Raw genomic sequence first — 24,972 nt, forward strand, 5'->3', positions numbered from 1 at the left:
ATTCCATTGGTAGATTGGCCTGTCAACTTCCACAGGTAAGGGGAGAAGACAGATGGAAAGACCTTCCACTCTATCCTTGGAATAATGATATCTCACCATCCATCCTGTAACTAAAACTTAAGATTAAACTACTCTGGTCTTCCATACTGTAAGTATTGGTTATAGTGGAATCTGGAGACTTTGCAAACTTTTAGGACTTGTGGTCCAGAGGGAGCAAAGCACCATGTTTTTCCTTACTATTTCACTCCATCCTGTTGTCAGCTAAAAGAATGGATAAGTGCTCACTAGGGTCTTGACCAGTGGGTGACCCAGAAGAGCAGACTTCTTTGGATTCAAGTGCAGAAAAATTTAGCCTAAATATAAAGTTCTTTCCTTTCTTCCCATATACATGGGATTTGGTTGACTGGTGTCACCCAATTTGACAGTTATCTGGGACCTGAGGCATATTATCCTTTGTTCCTGGTTCTGTCAGAAATGTTGCTTAGTCCCCTTATTTATGTTAGCGATATGTTAACTGTATGTCCCCTTGTAGTCATGGTCTTCAATTGTATAATGAGTGTTGAATCACATATCAATGAGGATAGTTCTGACATAAATAAACTGTCTCTAGGTTGAGATCTTCTCTCTTTGCTCTTGTTAGATACTGTGGGGATTGCTGATTTTCTGAGTTCTGCAGAGCCTGATAGGAGAGGCAAAGTCTAAAACCTAGTTGATTGTGGTTAGGAAGAAAGTCTTTTATTAAAGGGAGAAGAAATGTGTAAAAATGCTTGGAAGCTGAATATAGTTATCTGAAAGAACAAAAAAGCATTATAATTATGAGTCATTTCCACTTTCAAGTAATCAAAACTGTTTAAAAATTATAATAGAAATTAAATTATTTAGAAAGTTTAGTTATCTGTAGTGTGTAGTAGTAGTAGTAGTAGTAGTAGTAGTAGTAGTAGTAGTAGTGTGTAAATTTGTTCCTTTTAATTTTAAGAAAGTGAGTCTTTTGTTATTCTTATGCTTTTTATGTTGTAGGAAGTCTCTTATTAAATAATAGAAGGGCCATTCTATTTTCTTTAAAATTTACATGTGTATTTTGGTGTGTACTTCCCCCCCCCCTTCTCTTTTCTCTTTTCCTGTTCTTTTACCTTCCTCTTTATACATCTGTCCCCATTCACTTTTGGTTCTCTCTCTTAATCCAGACTTGACTCTTTTAAGAACTGGATCCTCCTCCTCTTCCTGCCCTGAATGACAATTGATGTAATGTTTCTCATGCTTATACACCAAAAAAGTACTAAATCTGAGATTTTATGAGTGCCTGCTGAGTTTAAATTCTAATTTTAATTTTTATAGCAAATATCTATCCAAGTTTTCCTCTTTTTGCAGGTTAATACTTCATACTATTTAGTAGATCAGTTTAGACAATTCTATTCATTTTGTAAACCTTGAAATGCAATTTAATTATTGACTATTATTCTTATTTCTTTTATTTTTCAACTTCAAAGGGAGAAGTTAAATATAATTTTTAACATAGAATGCTTTTTGAATTAGTGATTGAGGGAATATTACTCTATATAAACTATATGTTTTTGTTTTTCTTTTGACTTTGAATATGTTTTCTTTTGAATTAATACAGGGCTTGATAGTATTGCTGGGGATTACAATTTAAGATTAAGAGACCTTGAAAGGTGAAAGAATTCACACACATCCCTGGGATTTCAAAACTGCTCAGGGTTTATTATTCAAGTCTGCAAAATTGACAGATTAAAATCTTTTCTCTTCTTGGAGAAGCAGTAAACTGTTGTTAAGCTGCTTGAAGGGAGGAGGCTAACAGAAGACGTGTGTGTCTGTGTGTGTGTGTGTGTGTGTGTGTGTGTGAGAGAGAGAGAGAGAGAGAGAGAGAGAGAGAGAGAGAGAGAGAGAGTCAGGAAAACTGACTGGGCTAAGACTAAAGGAAGTCTGTGTGCCAGGAGGGGAGTCCAGACCAGCCTTATAGTCTTGCTCCACTCTCTGGGTACAGAAGGGTCAGGAGACTATGGGCAAAGGGAAAATCCCTCCTCTTCTACATGACTAAAACCAGGTAAAAGACTGGAAGTTGGGGGTGGGGTGGGAATGAGGAGATGTTACAAATTTACATTTAACAATGGAACAATAGGAATCAATTTACATCACAGGAGCAGATAGCATTTTTCTAAATAGAATTTAACAGTATAAAGGATTATAAAATCTGTTTTCAATTATAAATCTCATGTGTTTATAACTCCCTGCATATCCCCCCCCTCAAATTATTGTGACCCAGATTCATCTGTGCCCATTTGGAGGGGAAAGCATTGCAATGGGAACCCAATGGGGCAAAGTCAACAGGATGGTGGTTGTCAGAACTGTTGCAGCTGGTTGGCTGGTGTAGCAGTGGTCTCTAACCTAGAGAAACGAACTTCAGAAAAAAAGATTGAGGAAACAAAATCAGAGAGGGTCATTTAACAGAGGCCCAGTAAGGAGAAAAAACAAAACAAAACTAGGAGGTCTTTTATAAAGGACAAGAATTATACCACAGGATCCTAAACCAGTTTCTGAATACTTTTCATTAAGAACATGGGTTCCAATATAACACAGATTCATTAATGGTTGCCATGGTGATTGGTAATTGAAAGCTCAATAATGGTATAAACAAATACACTAGATAATCATTTTAGAACTGCACATGTCCAATAAGTAGTTTGCAACAAAATTTTCTATTTTTACTTTAGCTTTGTATGGAATGAACAAAAACACTGGCTGAAGAATGGATCTCTCCTTTAAGACAGTTAAAAATAGACCAATAGAGACTAAATATTTGTCAATTGTAAAGGATTCCAATGGTTCACTTTTATACTTGATTATTGAGCACCTGGAATGATTATGGCAATTTGCTATAAAGAGTACATGGGTACACAAGGACATATTGCCTTATGTAATAGATGTTTGTTACAGGCAGAAGTCATACAGACAATCCTTTTCAGTGAGCCAAGCTCCAAGTCTGCCAGGTAAGAATCCTGCCTCAGCTGTGAGAATCCTGCCTCAGCTGTGGCCAAGGGTCATTCTCCCAAAGGTTCTTTCTCCTTATTAGACTTCGTTGATATACTGTTGTCTAGCATACAGACATGTCAGACAGACCAGTTATTAATACATTGTAATATAGCAACTATCTATAATCAGGATTTCAGGTGACTTTTTGTACAAATAGTTCCATTTCCTTTTTCTTTGTTCTCTTTGGGATATAGACCCAGTAGTGGTATTTCTGGGTCAAAGGATTTAACACAATTTTATAGCCCTTTTGCATGTACTTCCAAATTTTTCTCCAAATTGTAGTCCAAGTTGTTGGACTAGTTCACAACTCTACCTGCAATGTATTTTGTTTTATTAGTGGCCCAATTTTTCCACATTCCCTCCAGCATTTATGTTTTTTTCCTATTCTGTCATGTAATGTCATGCCAATCTGATGGGTTTGAGGAGGTATCTCAGAGTTGTTTTAATTTAAATTTCTCTAAACAGTAGTGATTTAGAGCACTACTTCTTCATGTGATTGTTGATAGCTTTGATTTTTTTCCTGAAAACTACTTGTTCTTATTCTTTTTGACCATCCTCTGGGGAATGATTTTTTAAGGAAAATCGTGTATGTGTGTATGCATATGCATACTATATATATTTTCCAATTGCATTTAAAACCAATTTTTAATGTTCATTTAAAAAAAATTTGAGTACCAAGTTCTCCCTCACCATACCACACCTCGCCTATCCTTAAGAAGGCAAACAAACAACTTGATACAGTTTCTTATGCATATGCAATCTTGTAGAACATTTCCATGGTAGCTATGTTATAAAAAAAAAAATACAAGCATACAAAAAATGCCCCAGGAAAAATAAAGTGAGAACAATGTTTTCCTTCTGGATTCAGATTCTTTCAATTTTTTCTTTGGAGGTTGAATAGTAATTTTCTTTGCTATCAGAATTATCTTGGAACATTGTATTATTGAGACTAGCCAAGTCATCCACAGTTAATCATTGTACAAAGATCTTCTAGTTTTGCTTACTTCACTTTTCATCAGGTCATAAAAATCTTTTGAGGCTTTTGAAACCCTCATTATCATTTCTCTCTCTCTAATTACATGTAAAACTTTTTAAATCATCATTTAAAAAAAAGAATTCCAAATTGTCTTCCTCCTGACTTAAGGCAAGCAATTTGACATTACATGTTGAGGTGATCAAAAACATTTCCATGTCATTTATGTGAAAGAAACACAGCCTCCAGCCTGCCCCCCCCCCCCCCCCCCCCCCCGCAAGAAACTCCAAGGGAAAAAATCGAGTTCTTTCTCTGGAGGTATAGAATATTTTCCATCATTGTTCCTTTGGAATTGTCTTGGATCACTGCCTTTCTTAGAATAGTTAAGTCATTTCACAGTTGATCATTGTACAATATCACTGTTACTGTGTACAATGTTCTGTTGCTGTTCTCTTATCTTTGCATCAATTCATGTCCTGGTTTTTCAGAAACCCTCCTGCTCATCATTTTTTTTAATAGCACAATAGTGTTCCATCACAACCATACCACAACTTGTTTAGTTATTCCCTAAGAGCTGCTATAAATATGTGTATGTATATATAGATAAAGGTTTTTTTTGATGGGAGAGGGGCGAAATACAGATCTAGTAGTGATATTGCTGAGTCAATAGTTTTCTTTATAGTCCTTTTGGTATAGTTCCAGAGTTTTCTCCAGAAAGATTGGATCAGTTTGCTCTGTTGTCGTAATTTTCCCATATCTACTTCAACATTTATCATTTTTGTCTTCTGTCAAATTAGCCAATCTGATGGGTTGAGTTGTATCTCAGAACTGTTTTAAAATTTATGTAATCACTATTGACTTAGAGCATTTTTCTATGACTTTAATTGCTTCTATAAACTGTTCATATCCTTTGATCATTCGTCTTATGAATGAATCAAATTACTCATTTTCTTATATATTTGTCTGATTAGATGTTTGAGAAATGAGGTTTTTATTAAAGAAACATGTTGTAACTTTCTCCTCTCCCTCCAGTTTTCTGCTTTCCTTTTAAATTGACTGCATTGAATTTTTTGGTGCAAAACATTTTTAATTTAATGTCCATTTTACTTCTTGTAATCCCTTCTATCTTATTTAGATACAAACTCTTCCCTCATCAGTAGATCTCACAGGTGCATTTTTCCATGTTCCCCTAATTTACTTATCATTTTTCATGTCTGAATCATGTACCTATCTATTTTGACTTTCTCTGATAATGTGAAATTTGGATTTATATGTAATTTCTGTCAAATTGCTTTCCAGTTTTCCCAGCAAATTTTGGTCAGATTGTGATTTCTTGTCCCCAAATCCTAGATCTTTGTGTTTTTCAAACACTCATTTATTATGATTATTTATTACTATGTATTTTAAGTATGGCTAATAAATTCTACTCCTTCTACCACTGTATTTCCTAGCCAGTACTAGATTATTTTGATGTTTACCACTGTGTAATATTATTTAGGATCTAGTGTACCTAAGTTATCTTGCTTCACTTTTTTTTGTTTATTCCATTGATATTCTTGATGTTTAGTTCCTGCAGATTAACTTTATTATTTTTTCGAACTATAAATTTTTTTTGGTTCTTTGATTGATTTGATACTGAATAAGTAAATCAAATTTGATACAATTGTTATTTTTATTATATTGGTCCAGCTTACACATAAGCAATGAATATTTCTCCAATTTTTTAGATTGGACTTTGTGTGAAAAATATATTTTTAATTGTGTTCAAATTGGGTTTATCTGGACAGGTAGACCCCTCAAGTTTTATATTATCTACAGTTAATTTTAATGGAATTTTTCTTTCAATCTATTGTAAATGACTTGTAATTATAAATAATTGGTCCAAAGTGATTAAAATAGCTTTTATTAATTTAACTTCTCTGTAGAAGAGGACCAGTTTCCCTAGTGGAAAAAGGCAACAGATTGCAACAATGTTCCATCTTAGACAGTTTTAAAAGGTTTGTTCTTCCCCTTCCTGTTGGACATTGGTCAGGGTTGCAATCTAATTGATAGATCCACCCCTATACCACTCTCTAAAAATATTTTCCCTGCCTTGGCCCTTATATTAATGAGCACAGCAGAGTATACAGTAATACTTGTGAAGGACAAAGAGCCTAGGTCAACTTGGAACCAGATGGAGCTGACCTGATAAAATCTCAGATCTGATCAAGTTGGGGTCAATTCTTTTGTCTCGCCTTATATTTACATACCAGCACATGGGCTCAATAGTAACAGGCAGACTCCAGTCTTTGTAGTGAGAGAGAGAGAGAGAGAGAGAGAGAGAGTGTGTATGTGTATAAAATAATATATTTAACAATTTCCTCTTTAACAATTTCCACATTCTGTGGAAGCCAGACACTTCCCTTCACATATCTCTTCCTACTGGGTTTTTATTGGTAGTATATAGAAATACTGATGATATATGCAGATTTTTTAAAAATACCCTGCAACTTTGTTCAAGTTATTAATTATTCAACTAAGTTCTTAATTGATCCTCTAGGTTTCTCTAATGATGCCATCAAACTTATCTGCAGAAAGTGATAATTTTTTCTCATTGCCTATTTTTCCCTTCATTTTTTTTAAATCTTTTTTGTTACAGTTGGTATTTCTAGTACAATATTGAATAATAGTAGTGATCCTTGTTTTACCCTTGATTTTATTGGAAAAGCTTCTAGCTCATCCCCATTACAGATAAATGCTTGCTGATGGTTTTGAATAGATAGTTTGTATTTTATGGAAAGTTCCATTTATTACTATGCTTTCTACTATTTTTAGTAGTAATAAACATTGTATTTTGTCAAGAGGCTTCTGCATCTGTTGAGGTGATCATATGATTTTGTTTTTGTTAGTCATATGGTCAGTTATGCTGACAGTTTTCCTAAGTTATTTCTTTATCCTTGATGTAATTATTCTTTAAGATTACATTACAAGGTTTTTTTTTTGTTTGTTTTGCAAGGTAATGGGGTTAAGTGGCTTGCGCAATACCACACATCTAGGTAATTATTAAATGTCTGAGGCCAGATTTGAACTCAGGTACTCCTGACTCCAGGGCGGGTGCTTTATCAACTGTGCCACCTAGCCACCCCCAATTAACTTTTAATCTATGCTTCTGTAACCCTTTATTACAGTAATTTTTATTGCATTTTGGTCTAAACAAGCATACATTTAATATTTCTGCTTTTTTTTTTGCATTTGATTGTGACATTTTTATGCCCTAACATATAGACTTTATGCAAGTCCAGATATAGCTGAGTGGATAAGAGTTAATATTCCTAGTGAAGTCCTTTCAGGGTTAAAAATCATTAAAGCAAAGACAGACTATTACTCTTAGACTAGTCTTAGAAGAAAGAAGGAGAAAGACCTTGCATTCCAAGCCAGATACCCTCCCGATTTTGTTAGGGGGAGAAATAGTGGACTATTTCCAGAGAGAACCTTGCATTTTTTAGTTAGTCACCTATTTGATGATAAAACTATCTTACTGGGAGAACAGTAGATTGTTCCCATGAGAAAAATCTTCATTCTAATGAAGCTCATAAGATTCCCTCTTGTTTGATGATAAGTAGACTGTTACTTCAATATGATAGTTATAATCCTGAAGGTTATTCTCACCATCTGGATGGTGAGGTAATATTTTATGAAAACCTTTCATTCTTTTCTTTGTTGCTGGGGTAGATTTTCACAACTAGAAAGTAACTCTGAAGACTAACCAATGAGTTGACAGAGAGGGACGATAGGGAGGAGGAGGGGATTGCGTTAGGCCATATAATCTTGCTTGACTGTCAATTTGGGGCAGTTCCTTGATTTTCACAACCTTTGTGAGACATGGAGTGTGCTCTTTTCTCAAGAAAAGCCAAATACTTTCTTTTTTTGTTGCACAGAGGAGTTTCTATATTTTTAAGTGGATTTTTATCTCATACTTATGTGTGAAAAAGCATAGTTAGTTCTTTTCCTATTCAGTTTTTTCCAGTGGTCTATTATACCTAACTTTTATAAGATTCTCTTAATTTTCTTGACTTCTTTTTTTAAAAAATTTTTTTTGTTAGATTTATTCAGCTCTGACAACGAAAAGTCGAGGTCCCCCAATAATATTTGTGCTTTCCTCCTGTAATTCATTTAGTTTTTCCCTTTAGGAATTTGATGCCATTTGGTGCATATAAATTTAATATTTATATTAATTGTTGTCTATGATTGCTTTTAGTAATATGTTGACAGCTAAAAATTTAATAAATCTTCCTGATTAGTAGCTAATTTTCAAGAAATCAAGATTCAAATTTTGATCTTGGTTTTCATCAAAATTTTAAAGAAAAAACTGATATCCTTTTGTTTTCTACCTTTGAAGACTAAATTTTTTAATTAACATTTTATTTGTTTTCCAGTTATATACAATAGTAGTATCTACCTATCATTTTTAGTAAGGTTTTGAATTTTACAATTCCCCCCCCTTACCTCCCCCCCAAGAAGGCTGTCTGTTAGTCTCTACATTTCCATGCTATACATTGATCGAAATTGAATGTGTTACAAGAGTAAAGATAACCCCCCCCCCCAGAAGATAAGAAACCTCAAAAATAGAGAGAGAGAAAAAAACTTGTACTTCACTCTGTGTTCAGATTTTAATGTTTCTGTCTCTGGGGTGAATTGCCTTCTTTATCATAAGTCCACCAGAGAAGTTGCTTCAATATTTTTCTCTCAGTTGCTATTACTAGCTGTACCTCCACCCTATTTCTCCCCACTCTCATTTATTCTATTCTCTCTCTCCTTTCATCCTGGCTCTGTACAAAAATGTGTTGAATCTGAGTACCCTCTCTCTCCATCTTCCTTCTCTTCTATCACCTATTCCCCACTTCCCTCCCTCTGCCTTATCCTGTCTCTTCTTATTTTTCTTTAGGGCAAGATGGATTCCCTCACCTATTAAGTGTATATGTTATTTCCTCTCTGAGCCATTTCTTTCTTTCTTTTTTTTTCTTTTCTAGGTTTTGGCAAGGCAAATGGGATTAAGTGGCTTGCCCAAGGCCACACAGCTATGTAATTATTAAGTGTCTGAGGCCGGATTTGAACCCAGGTACTCCTGACTCCAGGGCTGGTGGTCTATCCCCTGTGCCACCTAGCCATACCTCTGAGCCATTTCTGATGAGAATGAAGGCTCACTTATTCCCCTTTGCCTTCCCCCCCACTCCATTGAAGAAGCTTTTTCTTCACTCTTATGTGAAATTTCTTAGCATCTTCTTCATTTCCCTTCCATTCCTCCCAGTCCTTTCCTTTATCACCCATTGACTCCATCTTTTTACTGTATTATACCATTATATGCTGCTCCTTCCTATGTCCTGTCTATATATGCTCCTTTTAACAGCTCTTATAAATGGGAACGTTCATATGAGTTATCAATATCTTCTTCCTCTGTAGGAATACAAACAGTTCAATATCATTAAGTTCCTCATAGTTTGTCCTTTTCTTCCACCCCATTTATGGTTCACCAAAGTCCTGTACTTGGAGATCAAACTTCCTGTTCAGCTCTGGTTGTTTTCAGTAGTAATGTTTCAAAGTCTCCTGTTTCATTGAAAGTTCTTTTCCCCTGAAAGAGGATGTTCAGTTTTGCTGGGTGAGAGGATGTTCAGTTGATTCACAGTTGTAAACCAAGATCTTTTGCCTTCCAGAATATCATATTCCAATCCCTATGAGCCCCTAATGTAGATACTGCCAGATCCTGTGTAAACATGACTATGGAGCCTCAGTAGTTGAATTGTTTGTTTCTGGCAGCTTTTAGAATTCTCTTTGATTTGGGAGTTTTGGAATTTAGTTATAATATTCCTGGAAGTTTTTCTTTTGGGATCTCTTTCAGGAGGTAAGTGGTGAATTCTCTCGATTTCTATTTTACCCTCAGCTTCTAGGATCTCAGGGCAGTTTTGCTGTATTATTTCCTGAAAAATGAAGTCTAGACTCTTCTGATTGTGGCTTTCAGATTACCCTAAAATTTTTAAATTATTTCTTCTCGATCTGTTTTTGAGGTTGGTTGTTTTTTCCATTGAGATATTTCATATTTTCTTCTAATTTTTGGTTTTTTTGGCAGAGTTTTATTTCTTCCTGCTTTCTTGCAAAGTCATCAGCCTCTTTTAGTTTCATTCTGCATTTGAAGCAGTTATTTTCTTCAGAGAGCTTTTTTTGTCTTTTTTTTCTAGCTGGCCAATTCTGCTTTTTAAGGCATTCTTCTCCTCATTTGCCTTTTGTTTTCCTTTTTCCATTAGGCCTAAACTGGTTTTTAGCATATTATTTTCCTCAGTAATTTTTTTTTGTATTTCCTTTACCAAGCTGTTCATTTGGTTTTCATGACTTTTCTGCATTGCTCTCATTTCTCCTCCCAATTTTTCCTTCACCTCCCTTAATTGCTTTTCAAAGTATTTTTTGAGCTCATCCATAGTCTGAGCCCATTTTCTATTTCTCTTGGAGGTTTTGGATATGGAAGCTTCAATTTTGTTGTCATCTGAGTATATGTTTTGATCTTCCATGGGACTAAAGTAATTTTCTATGGTCTTTTTCTATTGTTTACTCATTTCCTCAGCCCAAGACAGCACTTCCAAGGCTTTGGGGTTTTTTGGGGGGGACACCCCGCTGGGACCTTTATTCCTCCAAAATCTTATGCTCTCTTGCCTTGCTTTGATATGTAGATGGCCCCTTACTTCCCTCTGCCCTGGATCTATAAAGCGGGATCCAGCTTGGCTACTTAGTATGGAAGCCCAAACTGCAACCTGGATCTGAGTGTAGGCTAGCAGCAGACTCCTACCCTGAGGGAGAGCAGAGAAATCTCTGCAATCTTCCTTGTTTCCATTACTGTCTGTGCTCCTCACTCTACACTCATTCTGGTGTATCAAAGTACTTTTGACTGCCCCTTCAAGTTTTTGCTGGTAATCTCTGGGTTGGGCTGGTCTGGGCTGGGCTTCACTGTGGCTGGGGCTTTTTTTTTCCAGCCCCTGGTCCTGGTGAAACACATTTCCCAGGGACCTTCTAAGTTATCTTGGACTGGGAAAATGTATCACTCAGTCTTTCTGTGGGTTCTTCCCCCTCTAAATTTTGGCTAGAGTCATAATTTGTTGGCTTTATGGAGTTTTGTGGGGGATGGAGTTCCCGTGAGATGCTGCCTTCATGCCGCCATCTTGCCTCCACCTCCAAGACTAAATTATTTAATGGTCCTATTTTTCTAATCAAATTTATATTTTCTGAAAATATTTAAAATAGAAAATAGAATATTAAGTAAATGTACAAATTGCAAATAAATAATATTTTAGTAATGATTGCACAAAATCTTATCTCCTAAGGAGATTTCCTTTAATTTTCATAAAGTGAAAATCTGTTTCATTCTATTGGTTCAAAGTTTTTTGTAACCTTCCTTTTGATTTTTTAGTTTTAATTAGAAACAAGTAATAAGTGTTTAATCTGAAACTGATCTCTAGTAATACTGCCTTTCAGGAATCTTTTATGCCGTAAAGAGACACAGTCCCTTGGTCTTCCTATCCCAAGGAAGGACATTGAAGAAGAGGACAACTATGGGGAAGACTGTAAATAAAGGTAAGGAGATTTGCATGTCCAAAGATGATGGGAAGAAAGTATCTCAGTTTATTATTTGTTGGATTAGAATACATATGGAATCTATTGATTTATGATAGAAGAAATGATAGAAGAAATTTTTAGTTTGGTTTAAAATTAATATGATCATCTTAATTGATAAGAATAGCATGAGTTAGATTTTTTTATAGTATTACAGAAAGCAAATTAAGTGACTTAGACACTTAATGAACAGATACTCATCTTGACTTCAGAGGGAAGAATAAAGAGAGGTCAGTGGACCTAGGATGTAGAAGAAGCTACCATTAACTTCTTTCTTAACAGCTTACTTAACAATTGGGTCTCAGTTTCCTCTTCTGTAAAATCAAGAGATTGGACTAGGTAACTTTTGTGAGATCCCTTCTAGCTCTAAATTTTGTATTTAATAACTTTGTAGCTCTATGAGTAAACTGCTTCCTTGCCAAAACATCAAATAGAATTAAAATTTGACTTTCTTGTTTTATTATCAGCAATATCTTTCCCAAATGTGATGTAATTTTGGCAATTTAATATCTTTGTATAACTGATATACATTTAGTAATGTTTTGTTTCATTTTGTTAAATGATATCGTTATGTCTTTGATATGTCCACATGTTAAGTCTCTGGTCTTTTTGGTTTACACCTTTTGATCTGATGCAGATTGAGACTGAAGTTCTTTGAAGTTCAGATTAAAATCATTTGCTTTGCTTACATTGTTTGAAAATGTGAGAGAAAAGATTGATTCCAGGGTTTTTCAAATTCCTGTTTTAAAAGTAAATATTACTACATTGCTTCTTGCTGATTAATGCATTTCCTAAAGTGCTTAATTTTTCAGGCAATTTTTTTATATATCAGCATAAAATGGATAAATAAAAAGTACATTTTCTGTTAGAAAAGTTTCAGTAAACTACTAGGGAAAGATCAAATCATCTTTACCATATGAATTCTTCTAAATTTTACTATTCAGTTTGATCATACGATTTCTTTTTAGATTCAAAGAATATTAAGAAGGAAAAGCAAGGAAAAAATCACTCAAACAATCTTCCTGTGCAGAATGGTATGTTTTAAAATAATTTGAAAGTGCATTGTTACCTTCCTTGTTAAGTTTTAGTTTTTTCTTAATTACTTTTGGCATTTGAAAAGAAACAGTCTAATCTCAAGTCAAGATATGAACATTTATTAAGTACATATTATGTATGTGGTAGGCACTGGGGATACAAAGAATGACAGAACACAGCCCTTACTCGGTGCTGTCCTGTGTTCTTCTTCTGAAGACAATTCCAAAATCACCTAATGCCTTTTCAACATTTGTAGTTGTATACAGGCATCTATAACTCAATGTGTAAAACTGTTCGGATGGGAGATGAAATGTTATATTAGAGGAACTACACAGAGGCTTGGAGGAGAGTAAATTATAGCCAGTTAATAAATAAAGATACACCTCAAATAAAACAGTTTAGGGTTGAGGCAGGAAGTAATTGAAAGCTCATTGAGCAGAAGGGTGACTAGATCAGACCTGTGCTTTGGTAAAACAGCTCATTGGAGGGTGGATTGGAGTGGGGAGAGAACTGAGGTGAGACACTAGTTGGAAAGCTACAGAAGCAGTCTGTATGAGAGGTGGTTGCTGTTTGTCCTTCATTCTTTTTTGTTTGGCAAGGCAATGGGATTAAGTGACTTGCCCAAGGTCAAACAGCTAGGTAATTATTAAGTGTCTTAAGAACAGATTTGAACTTCAGTCCTCTTGACTCCAGGGCCTGTACTCTGTCCACTGCACTACCTAGGTGCCCCCTTGCCCTTCATTTTTGAAGGGGATTATGACTTCAGGGAGGTGATGATGGGACATTCTAGTGAGTTGGATTTGAAGGGAGGAGGAACCATGCTAAATCACCAGCCTCATCACAGTCTCCTTGGGAGCCATTGGGATCTAATGGTCAGGGTGAGAGGAGGAGGAGAGAGTGTCCTTCATAGTTTTATATGAGAAACGATAAGGACCTAGGATTATGGATATGTCAGGGAAGAGATGTATGTGAGAGATATAGTGATAGAGCCACAAGATTTGGCAATACGTTGGATAATGTGGGGTAAATGAAATTGAGAACTAGAGGATGATATCGTGGTTGTTGGCCTGAGTGAATGTTGCAGGAGTGATGTCTTTGACCCTAACAGGTGAGTTGGGAAGAGGGAGCAGATTGGACACGTTGAGTTATAGATGTCTAGAAATGTTCAAAAGGCATTGAGTGATTTTGAACTTAAGGAGAAGAGCATGCATGGGACTGGATCTATAGATCTACATACCTAGAGGGAGGTAAACTGTTCTGGGGGGATATCTACAGTTAAGGGGAATAACAGGGATGAAGAACCTGTGGAGGAGACAACTTACATAGAATTAAAAAGTTCAGATAGTTGTTTTACCATAAATAGCAGATGGAATAATGAAAAGTTAGTATTTTTATCCACATGTGGAAAATCCATGTATGAACTTTAGTGGAGATTTTCTAGAGTATCTCCAGGTATGAGCAGTAAAAAGAAGATGGATAATTCTTTTCTTGGTTCAGTCCACCTGACTGGAGTGTCTTGGTTGACACCATACCTTGGGTTTCAGATACCTATTTGCATATGCCATCACCTTCTCTTCCTAGCTCAGTTATGGAATTTTAGGAACTGGCTTTGTTTTCTCCTTGTATCTTCTGGGCTAAACAGGGGTTTTTTGTGCTCAGTAGGCACTTCATAAATGCTCTCTGGACTTATTGGATCAGAATATTATTGTGTCTTGTAGGTGATAAATGTGTGTCTTGTAGGTGATAAATGCTCTTGGAGGTAGGAAAAAAAAGCCATATTTAGAGGTAGAAGGAATTTAAATTGGACCTTGAGAGTTAGTTAGGAGTAAGATAAACAGAACTGAATCCCCCATTTGTTAGTGCCTCCTTTTCTTGCCTCAGAATTACATTCTCTTAACTTTTTATATTATTATTTGTGTGTTTGTTTTCCTTTAGAATCTTTCCTTGAAGACAGTGATTGTTTAAACATGGAATTGTTTCATTTTTGTCTTTGTATCTTCTGTGTCTAACATAGACATAGTTTTGGGAAAGTTGGTCTGACAATATTGTCTAACATGGATTGGAATGAAGAGAAATTTCAAGTCAAAAGAAACTTTTATATTCTAGATGTAAGGTGAGATAGTTTTGAGTAAAAGAAAGGAAAGGAGTTCTGAGATCTCAGTTCCATTGGTAAGAAAACCTTTGTTGAGGATGACTCAGGAATTTTGACATTTCATGACTGCAGTGGGAGAATTTGGAGGGAAGGATGATGAGATTACTTTTGGGCATATTGAGATGATGGTGGACATCTGAGTTGGGATATGTAATAAGTTAACATATCTACCCCAAGGAGAACAAAGAAGAAAAGATCCTGAATATATAAAAATATTTGTAGCCTTTCTTTTTTGGAGACATAGTAGAACTAGACTTTGAGTAAACAAACTCCATTGAAACATTATGAGCATTGTTGCTGCATCAGTTTTGTTTTTATGTTTTGTTTCTTTGCAAGACAGTGAGGTTAAATAACTTAAGGTCACACTATTAGATAATTATGAAGTCCTTCTGATTCTGGCAGTGCTCTATCCCCTGTGCCACCTATTTGACCCCCCACCATCATTTTATTTTTTAAACATAGTCTTTAGGCTAACTTTGAATCTATGAGACTCCACAAAAAGTAATAGTTTGTGAATCTCTGTGAAGACTCAAAAGAAGGCTCAAAACAATTTTAATTTCTACAGTGTAGAAAAATGTTCATGAAAGGAATGAATGAAAAAATATTAAGTACTTAGGTATGTGCAAGCACTATGCTAAACATCAGAGAGATGAGAAGAAAGGCAAGGCAGTTATTATGTACTTAGTATGCACAATCTACTAAGTGGAGCCTAGTGAACATTTCATGTGTTAGTTTTAAGATGTTAGACCCTGTGGTTTTTAGACTGAATAAGTCGGTACATCTTTTAAAATGTCATTTCCATTGATAAAACTCATCTATTTCTGATGAAACTTTTGAAAATGGCAAAGATTTTAGTGGTGAGAGTTTTCTTTTCTGAATCTTCAGTAGTTATGACTGTTGAGAAGATAAGACACTTGCAAAAGGCAAGTGACAGGTCTTATTTTCTCAAAAGTGGTTTTTGTAGAATAGGGCTGTCCAAAGTGCAGCTCTCAGGCTGCATGTGGCTGCTGTGAGATTTTATGTGGTCCCCTGTGGGTTTCCTAAATGCTTTAGTAAACAAAGCTGAGCTACCACAGTGCTCTCACTGAAATGGCAAATCAAAATATATACTATTTTTTCAATAAAACTTTTAAAAGTAAGGTTGGACAACCCTGCTATATAGAACATGGGCTTGGGAGTAGACTTTCTCGTCTGGTAAGATCTTAGGCTTAGCTACTTATAGGTGGCATTTGGTTTGTTTGAGGTTCTTTCTTTCTCCACTTGGGTTGTTTTCTATAGTGATGGATATTGAGGCTAGACTAAAGGGAGGATAGCTGTCTGGGTGGTATTTTAATTCTTTAAACTTTTGGATTATGTGTACTCTACTGTTTGTCATCTTGTGTACCTTTGTTTTTGATAGTTAAACACATACACAGATAATAATCAATGTATTGATAGGAAAACCTGATTCCCTCCATCTACTTATGTAGATGGGGCATGCTCAAGTTTATATAGCAAAAATTTTGAAAAAAGTAATCTTTTTTTTGTTCAAAAACTGTTTAGAATGAAATTGATCTTTAAAAGTGCCATTATGACACTGTACACTCTTAACAGCAACATGGGGGTAATGATCAACCTGCTCATTCCATCAGTGCAACAACCAGGGACAGGGCTGTCTGAAATGGAGAATACCATCTGTATCCAGATAAAGAACTGTGGAGTTTGAACAAAGTTCAAGGACTATTCCCTTTAATTTAGGAAAAAAAAACCCAAATATCTTATTATCTCTTATACTTAAAAAAATTTTTTTTTCAAGGCAATGGGGTTAAGTGGCTTGCCCAAGGCCACACGGCTAGGTAATAAGTGTCTGAGGTCGGATTTGAACCCAGGTACTCCTGACTCCAAGGCTGGTGCTCCATTCACTGCGCCACCTAGCTGCCCCTACTTTTTTGTTTCTTAAGGATATGATTTCTCTCTCATCACACTCAATTTGGATCAATATATAACATGGAAACAAAGTAAAGACTGACAAATTGCTTTCTGTGGGGGGAGGGACGTAAGATGGGGGAAAAATTGTAAAACTCAAAGAAAATCTTGAATAAAAGAAAAAAAGTGCCATTATGGAATTGAGTGAGTTTAAAACATCTTCATGATTCTCTCTCCTGTCTGGATTTCTGTTAACAGTATACCTTCACCCAGCTAGTAAGTGGCAAGTGTCTGAGGCCAGATTTGGACTCCCATTCTCATGACTCCAAGGCCATTACTCTATTTACTGGAAAAGTAGGTTAAGACCTGGTTGTGGATGACCAAATTCAGATGCATGGGAATAGAGATTTGACAACGAAGTGAAAGTGAGAAAAGTCTTTGGAAAAGAGGGAAAACAGAAGCCACACAGTCCAGCACTTAAGCTTCACAAGGACTACTGATATTTACAACTTAGTTCTTTCTGTGTTAGAGAGCAGGAGGAATAGAAATATTCAAGAAAATTCATGCCAACATGTTTCTCCTACCCTCACAATCTACCCTGGGTCTGTTCAGTCTCAAGCTCTATCATCCTGTAGCTCTTTTCATGGTGAAGCTGCTTCTTCTTTTTTTTTTTTTTAAAGATTTCAATTTTATTAAATATCTTACCTTTTCTAAAACTCCTGAAGTAAAGGGTCTCTACAAATTAGTTCAATGTCATGATGAAGCTTCTTAATAAAGCTGTGTATACCAGTGCCTTCAGCTCAAAAGTAGTATCTTTGGTTTAGTTTTTAAAGCCTTTACAACATGGTCCCTTTACAGAATATTTCACACTTAACTTCTTCCCAGGTTCTCAGTGACCCAACAACACGAGTCTCCTTGAGGTTCCAACTCTTCCTTCCAATGTTACTCCCCACCCTTCCCATGCCTGAGAATGTTTTTGCTGCTCAGCTTTGTTTTTTAACTTCTTTGGTTTGCTTCAATACTCGACTCAAATGTTTCATTCTGCAGAAGGCATTTCCCTCTGAGATTTCCTCTCATTCATATTGTTTATATCTTTTATGTACATAACTGTTTACATATTGTCTCCCCTTTAGATTGTGAGCTCCTTAAGTGCAGGAACTATAATTTTTGCCTTTTTTTCTACTCTAGGAATCAGTGCAGTACCAGGAACATCATAACTTAATAAATGTTTGTTGGCTTCCTGACTCTACATTCTCTTCATAAATTCATGGACTCGCAGGAGTTTATTTTTCCTCTCCACATAAATGACTCCTAGACTTATATATGCATGTACGGTATCTTCTGTGAGTCTCATCAGTTTCTCACCAGTCTTACCAGTTTTCTTTTGGACATTTTACACTAATTATTCCAGAGACATCATATCAAATCCAAAAGACCCAAAACTAAACTAATTTTGTTTTTTCCCAAATCTTTGTTTTTTAAAATTAATTTTTCTTTCATTAAATATTTCCTAATTAGATGTAAAATTGAAAAAAATTTGTTTTTCCAATCACATGTTAAAGCAATTCTATATTATTTTATATTTATTATTTATTATACATATTTATTTATTTAAATTTCATGTTCCAAATTCTCTCTTCTTCCCTCCTGTCCCCCCTTGATATATAGTAATCAGTATGATATAGGTTGTACATATATATATATATATATATATATATATATATTCTTATAAAACATTTCCTTATTAAATCATTTTATGCAAAAAGATTCAAACAAACAAGAAAAGAGAGAAATGTTTTCTTCTGTATTCTGAAAGCATCAGTTCTCTCTGAAGGAGGATAGTATTTTTCATCATAAATCCTTTGGGATTTTCTTGGGTCATTGTATTGTTGAGAATGGTTTAATCATTCACAGTCCTTCAATGTCTAGTATTGGTCTTAACTGGGTACAGTGTTCTTTTTAAAAAAATATATTTTTATTAAGGCAGTGGGGTTAAGTGACTTGCCCAAGGTCACACAGCTAGGCAATTATTAAGTGTCTGAGGCCAGATTTGAACTCAGGTCCACCTGACCCATTGTGCCACCTTGCTGCCCCTTGTGTACAGTATTCTTTTGGCAATTGGATCAAAGGATAAGCACAGTTTTATAATCCTTTGGGCATAATTTCTAATTGCTTTCTTTTTTTGTTCTTTTTTAAATTTATTTTTATTAAAGATAATATTTGAGTTTTACAATTTTCCCCCAGTCTTGCTTCCCTCCCCCACCCCACAGATAGCACTCTGTCAGTCTTTGTTTCCATGTTGTACCTTGATCCAAATTGGGTGTGATGAGAGAGAAATCATATCCTTAAAGAGAACAGAATTCTCAGAGGTAACAAGATCAGACAATAAGATATCTGTTTTTTTTTTCTGAATTAAAGGGAATAGTCCTTGCACTTTGTTCAAACTTCACAGCTCCTTATCTGGATACAGATGGCACTCTCCTTTGCAGACAGCCCAAAATTGTTCCCAATTGTTGCACTGATAGAATGAACAAGTCCTTCAAGGTTGAACATCACATGTTGCTGTTAGGGTATACAATGTTTTTCTGGTTCTGCTCATCTCACTCAGCATCAGTTCATGCAAATCCTTCCAGGTTTCCCTGAAATCCCGTCCCTCCTGGTTTCTAATAGAACAATAGTGTTTCATGACATACATATACCACATTTTGCTAAGCCATTCCCCAATTGAAGGACATTTACTGGATTTCCAATTCTTTGCCACCACAAACAGGGCTGCTATAAATATTTTAGTACAAGTAATGTTTTTACCCTTTTTCCTCATCTCTTCAGGGTATAGACCCAGTAGTGGTATTGCTGGGTCAAAGGGTATGCACATTTTTGTTGCCCTTTGGGCATAGTTCCAAATAGTCCTCCAGAAGGGTTGGATGAGTTCACAGCTCCACCAACAGTGTAATAGTGTCCCAGATTTCCCACATCCCTTCTAACAATGATCATTATCCTTCCTGGTCATATTGGCTAATCTGAGAGGTGTGAGGTGGTACCTCAGAGAAGTTTTAATTTGCATTTCTCTAATAATTAATTATTTAGAGCATTTTTTCATATGGCTATGGATTGCTTTGATCTCCTCATCTGTAAATTGCCTTTGCATATCCTTTGACCATTTGTCAATTGGGGAATGGCTTTTTGTTTTAAAAATATGACTCAGTTCTCTGTCTATTTTAGAAATGAGTCCTTTGTCAGAATCATTAGTTGTAAAGATTGTTTCCCAATTTACTACATTTCTTTTGATCTTGATTACATTGGTTTTATCTGTGCAAAAATTTTTTAATTTAATGTAATCGAAATCATCTAGTTGGTTTTTGGTGATGTTCTCCAACTCTTCCTTATTCATAAACTGTTCCCCTTTCCATAGATCTGACAGGTAGACTAGTCCTTGATCTTCTAATTTGCTTATAGTATTGTTTTTTTATGTCTATGTTCTGTAACCATTTGGATCTTATCTTGGTAAAGGGTGTAAGGTGTTGGTCTAATCTAAGTTTCTTCCATACTAACTTCCAATTATCCCAGCAGCTTTTATGGAAGAGGGAGTTTTTAATCCCAATGGCCGGACTCTTTGGGTTTATCAAAAAGCAGATTACTATAATCCTCTCCTGCTTTTATACCTAGTCTATTCCACTGGTCCACCACTCTATTTCTTAGCCAATACCAAACAGTTCTGATGACTGATGCTTTATAATATAATTTTAGATCAGGTAGTGCTAAGCCACCTTCATTTGCACTTTTTTTCATTAAGCTCCTGGCAATTCTTGACTTTTTATTTCTCCATATGAATTTACTTACAATTTTTTTCTAACTCATTAAAGTAATTTTTTGGAATTTTGATTGGTAGGACACTAAACAGATAATTTATTTTTGGTAGAATTGTCATTTTTTTCTAATTGCTTTCAAGAATGGTTGGATCAATTCAGAACTCCATCAACAGTAAATTTGGGTCCTGATTTTCCCAAATTCCCTCCATTGTTTATTGTTTTCCTTTTATGTCATATTAATCTATCTGATAGATATGAGGTAGTGTTTCAGATGTTTTAATTTGCATTTCTCTAATCAGAAATGATTTAGAGTATTTATATAACTATAGATAGCTTTGATTTCTTTGTCCGAAAACTGCCAGTTCATATTCTTATACCAATTGGGAAATGACTTTTATTCTTATAAATTTGATTCAGTTCTCTATATATTTGAGAAATGAAGCCTTTATCAAATATACTTGCTGCAAGAAATGTTTTAGCAGTAATTTCATTTTTAAAGTTTTTTAAAGATTTTATTTAGAGTTTTACAATTCCCCCCACTTCCCCCCCCACAGAAGGAAATTTGCCAGTCTTTACATTGTTTCCATGGTATACATTGATCCAAATTGAATGTGATGAGAGATAAATCATATCTTTAAAATATTTTAATAAATATTTATTTTTCTAGCTACATACAGTGGTAGTTTTTGTCAATTTTTTTTTGCAAGGCTTTGAGTTTTACTATTTTTCTCCTTCCCTCCCTTCTGTCCCCAACAGAAAGCAATCCAATTTAGGCTTTATAGTTATAACCATGCTAAACATAGATTGAAATTAAACATTTAACAATAATTTTAAAAATAATTTGATTGCCAAATTCTCTCCCTTCCTCCTTTCTTGAGAAGGGAAGAAATTTGATTTTGATTATACATCTGAAATCAATCAAAATATTTCTATATTGGTCATGTTGTAAAAGAAAACAAAGTAAAGTAGTAAAAATGAAGTTAAAATAGTATGCTGCAATCTGCATTCAGTGTAAATCATTTTTCTCTATGGAGGTAGATAGCATTTTTTTACCATGGGTCTTTTGGAATTGTTTTGGCCTATTGACTGCTCAGAGTAGTCTTTCACAGTTGATTATTCTTATAATGCTTTTATTATATTCAGCACTCTCCTGATTCTGCTCACTTTATTTGCATCAGTTCATAAGTCATCTCAGATTTTCTGAGAATATTTTTCTTGTTATTTCTCATATTACAATAGTATTCCCATCATAATCATATACAACAGCTTGTTCAACCATTCCCCAACTGAAGGACATTCTCTTGATTTCTAATTCTTTGCCATCACCAAAAGAGCTGCTATAAATATTTTTGTACAAAGAGCTCCTAGGTCCTTTTCTCTGCTTTTTGTTCTCTTTGGAATATAGACCTAGTGGTGGTATTGCTGAGTCAAAGGGTATGCAGTTTTACAAGTTGTTCTTCAGAAGAGTTAGACAAGTTTACAACTTCACCAGGAGTGCATTAGGGTATCAATACTTCCATGTTCATTTTTCCTTTCTTTCAAGTTAATGTCATGCCAGTCTGATAGGTATGAGATAGTATCTCACTTTTTAAATTTTCATTTGTCTAAGCAGTAATGATTTAGAGCTTTTATTTATGTGACTATTGATAGTTTTGATTTCTTCCGAAAACTTCCTATTCATATTCTCTAACCATTAGGAAATAGCTCTTTAATTTTTAAAAATTTCATTCAGTTCTCTATATATTTGAGAAATAAGATTTTTATCAGAGACACTTGATATAAAAAATTGTTTACCTTTTAATTTTGGCTGCATTGCTTTTACTTGTGCAAAAGCTTTTTAATTTGATTTCATTTAATCAAAATTATCTATATTACTTGATGTATTCCCTCTATCTCTTGTTTAGACATAAACTCTTCCCTTTTCCATAAATCTGATGGGCACATTTTTTCCATATTCCCCTAATTTACTTATATCATCCTTTAGGTCTAAATCCAATTTGATCTTTTTTTTTATATTTTTGGTATATAGTATGACTGTTGGTCTCTGCCTAGTTTTTTCCCCACCTGCTTTCAACTTTTCCCAGCAATTTTTGTGAAATGTTGAGTTCTTAGAATAAAAAGTTTGGATCTTTATGTCTTTTGAAATAGGAAATTTTCTTTTGGAGTTTCTTTTGAAACTTCTATTCTCTCAAGTTCCCAGCCTTGGCATTATTCTCTATTGCTTATTCTTCCTTACTCCACACATCCAGTAAAGTATCAGATCTTATCATTTTTACGTCCTTGATATCTTTTGTGTTCCTAAACTCTTTTTTTCTCATATAACTGCCACCTTAGTTCAGCCATCCCTCATCAATTTTTCCTAGATTATTGTAACAGCCTTCTGATTTGTCTCCTTGTCTCAAGTCTTTTGCCATTCTAGTCTATCCTATATACCCCTGTAAAAATGCATTAAATACAAATACAAACAGAAATCTGACTACATTGCTTCCCTTCTTAGTAAACTCCATCAATAGCTTCTAAAATCAAATATATATTTCTCTGTTTAGATTTTAAAGCTTATATAACCAGCCTCAATTAATATTACTTTCCATCTGATACTCTGCAGTTAAGCCAAACTAGCCTTCTCCATTCCTTTTACATGCCACTTTGCCCAAATAGAATGTACTCTCCTCTTTCACCTCCAGCTCATAAACTTCCTCTCTTCCTTCAAGATGCAACTTCATCTTCCATGTGCAATCTTTCCTTATCTCCCCAGCTGCTAGGGTCCTACTTCCCAAATTACTTTTATTGAATGACTTTGTGTTTACTTATATGTACTCTTTCTATTCTGTACATACATAGATACAAATATGGATAAGTACTTATCTTCTCCAATAACATTTAAGCTTTTTTCTAGGAGGGATTTTGTTATTCATTGTATTTGTATTTGTATTTATATTCCCAACTCCTAGTACAGTGTTTGCTTCATGATAAGAACTGAAGAAGTGTTTGTTGATTCACTCATATAGGCCTTCAGTAATCAGTAAAAATATTGAATAAGCCCAAATCCACAGGTTAATCCCTGTAGCCCTCTCCATTAAAGGGCTCCTTCAAAATTGGCAACAACTCATTAAAGAGAATACTTTGTCTTCATTTATTCAACCAATTCTGAATATACTTAACATATAATCTAGCCTATCTCCATCTTTTTATAAGAATACAATGAGAGATTATATCAAACGACCTTCAGAAATCTAGTTCTTTTATCTGTGACATTCCTCTGATCAGCCAACTTTGTAATCTTTTCAGAAGAAACATGATGTTGCTCTGGTTTGGTTTGTTCTTGATGAAATCTTGTTGATTATTAATAAGTTTCTTTTAAAAATGTTCTCAAAGCACTCAATGTTTTTGGATTTGAGAGTTTTTTTAGACAACACTGATTTTATTGTTAAATTGAACTGCTTATGAGGAAACTTCCTTTAATGATACAGTTGGACAACTGCTTTCCAGTTCATAGCCATAAAGAATAACTAGTGCAATGAGAAGACTACTCCACTGTATTTCAAAAATACATCCTGCAATTTGAACAGAAGCCAAGGTCACTGGTTCGTGGTTAAAGGCGTTTTGGTTTGTTTAATTAGTAGTAGCAGTTGTCCTTTGTAGTAGAAGAGGACCATGGTATATTATATATGATGACATGACTTGACATATATGGCATGGTATTATGTTCATTAGAGTGAAGGAAATGTTGTGCAAAGACATACTTCTCACTGCCTTTTCCAGAATCAACCCACTCCATGGCATGATTTGATAGGAAAGAGGAGGGTGGTGATCTAGATGCTGTGGGAGTCCTTGGCCTTTTGAATGTGGTTTCCTCTCTATAGCCACAAGTCTCTAGCAACTTCAGGCTGCAACAACACAGTACATCCTAACCTGACTCTCCATGGTCTAATTGTCCAACATAATTTTTTTTTACTCTCAGGTCTACAGTTATATTCCTATGGAACTCAAAGTCTTTGATTTCTGAGAAGCTGCTTGGCTGGTCTTTGGAATAATGTTTCCGTCTAGGTAGCATTGTTTATGATTGGAACTATGATGGAATCTGATCATCATTGAATTTTTGGCTTTCATTGATAGTTAATGAAAACATTTTTGGCAAATGCTTTCATTCTGGTTCATCTTGTGCTGGTCCAAGAATTTCACTTCTAGCTACACAATGTGAATACCCCCAGCTGTCCTTCTTAATCATGGCCCAGTTTAAGTATGACATTTGACTGCCTTAAGAGTAAAAAGAAAATTGCAACTCTTGCAACAAATATGCACAGTCAGGCAAAACAGATTATCCCCAATGTCTTTTTCTTCATATTTAATCCATTACTTTTCTGTTGGGAGGTAGGTGGGAATCTGGAATCAAATTTTAGTTGGCCTTTGCATTG

At 35.0% G+C, this 24,972-nt stretch overlaps 1 protein-coding gene and 1 pseudogene across 5 annotated transcripts in view; one reads left to right on the forward strand and one right to left on the reverse strand.

The window, feature by feature from the left end:
* SCML2 (Scm polycomb group protein like 2) overlaps positions 1 to 24,972 on the forward strand; it is a 150,397-nt gene that overhangs the window by 16,349 nt on the left and 109,076 nt on the right. For all 5 annotated transcript variants that reach the window (XM_074192332.1, XM_074192335.1, XM_074192334.1 and 2 more), the window contains exons 2-3: positions 11,519 to 11,617; positions 12,625 to 12,690. In XM_074192332.1, the coding sequence (XP_074048433.1) occupies positions 11,596 to 11,617; positions 12,625 to 12,690 (88 nt within the window). In that variant the 5' untranslated portion in view covers positions 11,519 to 11,595. The remainder of the gene's footprint in view (positions 1 to 11,518; positions 11,618 to 12,624; positions 12,691 to 24,972) is intronic.
* Positions 24,566 to 24,844, reverse strand: LOC141492439 (18S ribosomal RNA; annotated as a pseudogene).

The sequence above is a fragment of the Macrotis lagotis genome, chromosome 6 (assembly GCF_037893015.1).
Source record: "Macrotis lagotis isolate mMagLag1 chromosome 6, bilby.v1.9.chrom.fasta, whole genome shotgun sequence".
Classification (NCBI taxonomy): domain Eukaryota; kingdom Metazoa; phylum Chordata; class Mammalia; order Peramelemorphia; family Peramelidae; genus Macrotis; species Macrotis lagotis.